Genomic DNA, 7,186 nt, shown 5'->3' on the forward strand with positions numbered 1-7,186 from the left:
AATTCTTTCCACCAAGGCAGGGCCTTGACATGAAAGAATGTACCATTCCCTCCTCCTTCCGCCCCTGCCCCTCCACGTCTGGTTCCTCAATATTCCCCATCTACCCTAAATGAGCAGTCTTGTTGAAGAACCCAGTCAAAGCCAGTCTTGCCCCTGGGGCCAGAGGAATCCAGCCCCTGATGTGGTGGGGAGGAGACAGGTTCTCCACACCAGCGTCAGCAAAGGACAGAATCGCGCAAAGCTGGTGCTGCTTCGCGGGCTGGGCGGCCTGATCCTCCCAGTCAAGGCCCCTCCTTCTCCTTGTTAGCTAGGTGTTGGGTGCGGGGATGGGGAGCCGGGGCTGGAGAGCCTTTCTCCTTTGACCCAGCCGGCGTGGCTGGCATCACGACCGTGTCGGAGTAGGATCCGAGCTCCAAGGCCACCCCCTCCAGGATCCAGAGCTGTAAGACCAGGGGGAAGGACTCTGGTGACTCCCCCAAGGCTCGAGCAAGACCCGGCTGACCACTAACTCAGCCTGGGGGCTTCCCATGCGCTCCAGCAACGCAGCCCGCTTCGCTGCTAGAGCGCTTTTGCGCGCCACTGCCGCCCAGCGCGCGAACCCAGAGAGGTCGCGGGCAGGAGGACCCGGGAGGAATGCAGCCCTCCGAGCCCTGAGAGCCTCGACGTTCTGAGACGGGCGGTAGGGGAATCTCTGGGAGCTGCCATAGGTCGGATCGGGTCACCCAGATCTGTAACTGGAGAAGGATCTAGGTCCCCGAGGGGCATCTCCAGCTGGCACCTCTGGGCCTCGGACCGCGGACTCGGAGCCCAGGCTGTCCCGTGGGCAAACCGGCCCGAGTTCCAGTCTCCGGCACGCGGCAGCCTCGCACCCCGGACCCTCCCGGGCACGGAGCATGTCCAGCCGCCTTACTCAGCCCTCACGGGCAGCTGCGGGACGAACTCTGGCTGCTCCAAGCACCCCGACTGGACCCTGGGCAGCCTCTTCTGTCCGGCTGGCCTCTCCCCTGGGTTTAGCCCCCTCGCGCCCCCGCGCGTCCTTCTTTGTTTCTGAGCTTGCTCTGAAAGTGATGTAACGAGGCCAGACTCGCTCGCCGCTTTCCCTCTTTCCCAGACTAAGTCCTTCCTCCCTCCAGCACCCGGCGCTCTGCGCGCAGAGCTGGGTGCTGGCCTGCGCCGCCGCTCAGCTCCCAAAGCCCTGGAGACCGACGGGCACTGCTGGGAAAGACAAGCTCCCACGTCCCACCTCCTGGATGCAGAGTCAGTTGGAAAACCAGGCTTTCCTTCCAGAAACAAGGGAGAGAGCCGAGGAAACAGCTGCTGTGGAGGTTTCTAAGGAGACTCAAACTGGTGTTTTTTCCCCGCGCTCCCGGGAGACGGCAGGAAACCTCAGGTACCGCAGTGACCCCAGCCTGTGGATGACTATATGAGAAAGAGGCAGGGGCTGCAATAGTAAGAAGGAGACAGATAAACAGAGAAAGAGAGAGAGCAACAGAAATAGAGGGAGAAACAGACAGAGACCAAGACTGACAGACAGTAGAGTGTCAGACACAAAGAGTAAGAGAGATAGTTGGTGGTTGGGAAATGGACTTGGGTGCTTTGTTTTGTTTTGTTTTTAACCCAGTGCGTTTTCCTCTGACAGTAGGGAGGAACATTGCTCCCTGGCTAGCAGGCAGTCCCCAACCTGGATGGAGTGAAAGATGCGGCCTGATGACATTAACCCGAGGACTGGGCTGGTTGTGGCCCTGGTGAGTGTCTTCCTGGTCTTTGGCTTCATGTTCACTGTCTCTGGGATGAAAGGAGAGACTCTGGGAAACATCCCCCTCCTGGCCATAGGGCCAGCCATCTGCCTCCCAGGCATTGCAGCCATTGCCCTGGCCAGGAAAACTGAGGGATGCACCAAGTGGCCCGAGAATGAGCTGCTATGGGTCCGCAAGTTGCCCTGCTTCCGGAAACCCAAGGACAAGGAGGTGGTGGAACTGCTGAGGACCCCTTCAGACCTGGAGTCGGGCAAGGGGAGCTCAGATGAGCTGGCAAAGAAGGTGTGCCTCAGGGGGAAGCTCCCCCTCCAAGGGCAGGGCGAGGTACCTATGGTCAGCTCCATCACCACCCCCACACCCGCGGAAGAAGGAGAATGCCAGGGCCGGGTCCAGAGCGGGCATCGGGAGGAGCCGTCCAGACACCTGGATGGCTACTGTCCCTCAGGCAGTTCCCTCACCTATAATGCGTTGGATGCCAAGTGCTCAGCCTGGGACAGGTCTGAGTGCCCTGAGCCTGAGGACAGCATCTTCTTTGTGCCCCAGGACAGTATCATCGTTTGCTCGTACAAGCTGAACAGACCCTATGACAGATACTGTTGTTACATCAATCAGAGCCAAGGCATATGGGACCATGAGACGATAGTCTAAACTTTGCATACAAGGGTCGCTGTGTTAAAAGCAATATGACCATACTCAGCTCTCAATGGAAGGAAACTGCCCTGCTCCAACAGCCTTCACACTGTTAGAAACTGACCTGGTATGTGATGGGTGTGCAAGCCTCCGGTGCCTGAGAGCCATGTAAATAGGCATGTTGGGGACACATTTTAGGGAAGGATGATGAAGGTTAAGGACACTTGAAGAGGCAGTGGGTAGGAAAGGAAGCAGTTCCAATTGCTTTTAAACAATTTAAACCATGTTGGATGTTTTGTAAAATAACCCAGAAAGTGCTACCGAGTACCTGCTGAAAGCAAGATAAATCTAGAGTGGGCTGCAGACACCAGGCATGAAATGATACGTGGACTATTCATAGGGAAACTGAGCTGCTTTCAGTATAAAGAAACTGAATGAAAAAACAATTCAGTGCTTCATTGTATGAAATGATTTTCATCTGGTGAAGCTTTTCACACTTAGTATTTGCTGAAAGAAAAAAAAATTGAGATAGAATAGCTACAAACCTCCTAAGGTGCAATGGCTACTGGAGAAAGGGGAGTTAAAGACAGTTGAATTATGTAATTGAGTTTTATGGTATTATCTTCAGACAAGACCAGGGATTTTAAGTAAAGCAAAATAAGTGTGACCAGTTGTGTGAAAAACTAACATTTTTAGATGGTTATGTTACTTCTGAAACTCTTCATTTAATTTGACTTACTGAGTCTTTATCTGAAGTGTTTTTTAGCATTTACTATCATTCATGTATAATTTCCTCATCAGGTGCAATATGACTTGATGTAATATTTTCATAGATTAGAATTTGTTTTCATCAAGTCAAAATGGATTTTACATATATATACAAGTGTCTTTAACGTTTCTGGGAGATGTTATTACTATTCCTATATGCCTTTTAAAATTTGAAGACTGTGACGTCAATACCATTAGTCTTGAACTTTATGCAGAATTTACATGAAATGCAATGGTTAAATTTCTGAAAATGTCATTATTTGTACACTTGTTCAACACTCCCAAAGACTGTAAATGCCAATGAAACAAGAGTTAATCCACTAGATTTAACTAAAGCCCAGTTTTTATTATGTTCACCTGATCAGTGAACATTACATGACAAAGGTCTGTTTTATTTAATTTTTTGCTGCTGAGAAAAAAAAAAAATCACAATGGGATCCTAAAATGTATTTCCTACTTCATTTGCTCACTGGCAATCAACCAAAATACCATTTGATCCCTGCTGAAGAGAAAAATTAAATTATATATAGAAATGGTGGTATATTTCATTTTGAAGATCAGGATAACTTTGCATCCTTCAAAGAATGATTTATTTTTTAATGATTGTATAGTTTCAGCCACTTTCTCCCAAAAGGGGTGAGCACAAAAATTTTGGGCATACCTCTTTTGCGTATTTCAGATCCAACTCTGTAATTCTTTAAGTGTGGCATTTATTCTGTCTTAAGAATTGTGCCCTTAAAAATCATAATTTTCTAATCAAATTCAACATCAAAATTGTAATTTTATTTTAGTATGACTTAAGTGTTGGAAAATGAGATGTGTGATCCTGAGCAAATTTTACCTTCTTGCACCTCAGTCCCTGAAATGGGAAAAGTGGGACTGACTGACACCAGATTATTTCTATCATTCATTCCCAGTTTCAATATTCTATGGCATTATGTCAAAGGCACTTTATATTTTGCCAGGAAATGAATTATAGCAAAATGCATGCCAAGGTTATGCAATTCATAATAACAATTATGCAACATGGACTGAATTCTTGTTGCTATTCAAAAGAATTTTGTAGATGTATGAAACCGGATTTGTTTTATTACCAAATATTATTTATTCAACAAAATATACTTCTGGGAATAAAATGAAGATGTTAAGGACAAAATATTTTTAAGAAGAAAAATTTCAATATTAGTATACCCCAAATAATCAAATACATACCCTTGTACTAAATGTAATTTACTTTGGATTTGGAATGGAGGGAAAATAGTTTCCTAAAATCACAATACCTCTTAATAATTCTACTGCATTTTGAAAGATGGAAATCATGTTTCTACGAAGGTAAAAATTATTAGATAACTCTTAGGAATAAAAATCTTCTCTAATTTGTCACTTGTGGACATCTTTAGAGGTGAGGAGATAGCAAGACATCAGAGAGAGATGTTCACGCAGACTCAGCAAATTCTACACAGGGTCTGAAAAGAGATGGTTGTAGTGTCAGGTATGGTTTGGGGTTTGGAAAAGTTACTTTCTGATTTCTTCAGTTCAAACTCCTTGATACCATACACACACACACACACACACTCCAATTTCCAAATTCAAAGTCAACTACTAGTTTAGAGAGATAGGGTATTTTATCACATTTTCAAGTCCTATTTCAGAAGAAACTTTAAGTTTCTTCCTCCATCTACCTACTTAAGATCCTTAAAGTATCTAAGTATGCATTTGAGGGAATTTTCTGCAGTGCTAACATAATGGTGTGCAAGTGCTGAGCTGGGAGGCTTAACTTTGACTGGAAAGAATAAACTGTGTGATTGTGTGTGTGAATTTTTCTTAACATCTTATATTAAGCCACCCCCACCTAACATGAAGCAAGGTAGCCTAGTGCCCCACATCAACACTTGTTAAGTGCTATTCAGGGTAAAACTGTCATTCTTTTGAACAGAGGTGGAAGAGAAGAGAAAGGGGTCTGAGCTCTTTAGCGGAAAGCAGAGCAAGCAGTTCATTCCAATCAACAGTGTTAGCAAATGGTTAACACGAACAGAACTGACATGAGTATTGTTCCTGGTATCCTTTAAGAGCATTCAGACAGATATAAATTTAACTCAGTATTGGTTATTTTTTATTTTCTGTTAATCCAATTAGTCATTTCAACTTGATTTTAAATAGGCATTTTATTTTTGAAGTCTTCTCTACTGAATTTCTCTTGCTCTATATTCCTATTTATATTGCACACGGTATTCTTTTTCCAAACTGTTTCTTGATTCCAAAGTGTGAATGTAGCCAAGATAGCTAAGCTGGAGCTTATTTAAACAACTGTTTCAAAATTTAGTTTCCACTGCAATCATGGCAAACAAAATCCAGATACAGTCAAGTTCAGGCTCTCTTCCAAGCCCTACTAACCAGCTCCTTTGAGAATGTTTTCAATAGTTTGGATCTTAATAGCCATGGGGCTGGCAAATGTAGAGAAGGAAGATTCATCGTTTGAAATATTTTTCCCTTTTATTATCTCCAACCTCTACTTATTTATTAGTATCTCCTTCCTGTGTCTACAGCATCATTTATTTGGTGAATTTGCTGCTTTACTAGTATTTTATAACATTAAAGAAAAGGTTTTTGAAAATACACAGTCCAACTATCCTAACAGAACTACTATATTTCCATTTTAGTATTGATATATCTTCCAGGCCTCCCCCACCTTACATATTATAAACGTGCTTTTTTTCTTTTCTCTTTCAGTTATATCCTAAATATGTTTTCATGTTTCTATGCAGTGTTCCTAATTATCACTTAACAATTGTGTAATATGCCATTTTAGTGAAGTACCATAATTTATCATGCTGTTCCTTACTGCTGGCCAAATATCGAGTGTTATAGATGGTTTCGTTGTTTTTTCTTTTTTCTATTGTTGGTAACACAGCTACACTATTTGTCATTTGCCCATAGAGGTGAAAATGTACATTTGAAAAGCTGTCTCCTTATAGATGAGAGTGAGGAGGCAGAAATGTGTAAATGGATCAAATGCTCAAATTGTTGGTTTTTTCTTCACTCAGATAGATGCAAGACATAGGCTAAGAAACAAAATGATGCTTCTTCAAAAGGTCCCACATCAGGACCAAAGCCAGTATTTTTAAGAGTGAGATGAGACAGAGCCAGTATTTTTAAGAGTAAGATGAGACATTTCCCCAGTTAAGATACTACTCGTGTGTAACTCAAAATCAGATTATAGTGGTGTCAATCTTCAAGAGCATAATGTTGAATAAGCAAAATGAAAAACAGATGTAGACATAGACAATAATAATTACTTCGTAATATTTCAAAAGCATTTTCTTAAAGTATCTCATCATATATTTTATAATATATTTAATATGTAAGTATATTGTTACCTATTAGTGACTTTCAAATGAACTGAATTTCAGGAATTCAATAGACTCTATCCATGAGTTTTCTATGTTTCAGTTCCTCACTGGAAAAATTAAACTGAAGTTGGAGATGTGGATAAATGCTTGGTTCATCCAAATATCTCAATAAAGGATTGAATTCCATTTAGCCTCTTGTCCAGATAACATAAAATCATGTAAACATCACTGAGCTAGAGATCATGTCTTTGATTTCTTACCGCCTGCAGGGTCCCTCACTGCATGGACACCCTACAACAAAAGAAGTTTATGCATGATGCTGCTGTCCAGATACTCACACAAATAGCTGGGCACTGATATTAGATCTCCATGGTCTTTGGCAAGTTATTCTTGGGCCTGACCCTTGTCAGAGATCCTTTATTTTTCCCTTTATTCCTTCTCCTGACCCCATGATAGAGCCTGCAGACTTAGTATCCTCGATGACAGAACGAGGCTTAGTGTGCTTTATCCAAAGTAAGGTACAGAGTTACAGAAGGACATAAATCTATTAAAACATCTCTTGTGCTGCTCTTTGACAAATCTATCCTTAGAAAGTTAAATATAACAAATATTTTTCAATTAATCACTTTCTTATTTTTCATGGTAATGAACTATTGACTGTGAGACAACTCTAGCCTGAGA

General features: G+C 42.8%; 1 protein-coding gene across 1 annotated transcript; it reads left to right on the forward strand.

Moving 5' to 3' along the window:
• Window positions 1-1,266: 1,266 nt before the first annotated feature.
• TMEM215 (transmembrane protein 215) lies at window positions 1,267-6,691 on the forward strand. Its single transcript, XM_024753879.1, has 2 exons — window positions 1,267-1,390; window positions 1,643-6,691. Exon 2 carries the CDS (start codon window positions 1,698-1,700, stop codon window positions 2,403-2,405), a length of 708 nt encoding a protein of 235 aa, XP_024609647.1. The 5' UTR covers window positions 1,267-1,390; window positions 1,643-1,697; the 3' UTR covers window positions 2,406-6,691.
• Window positions 6,692-7,186: the final 495 nt, after the last annotated feature.

This window comes from Neophocaena asiaeorientalis, unplaced genomic scaffold (genome assembly GCF_003031525.2).
Source record: "Neophocaena asiaeorientalis asiaeorientalis breed wild unplaced genomic scaffold, Neophocaena_asiaeorientalis_V1.1 scaffold220, whole genome shotgun sequence".
NCBI classification, from domain to species: domain Eukaryota; kingdom Metazoa; phylum Chordata; class Mammalia; order Artiodactyla; family Phocoenidae; genus Neophocaena; species Neophocaena asiaeorientalis.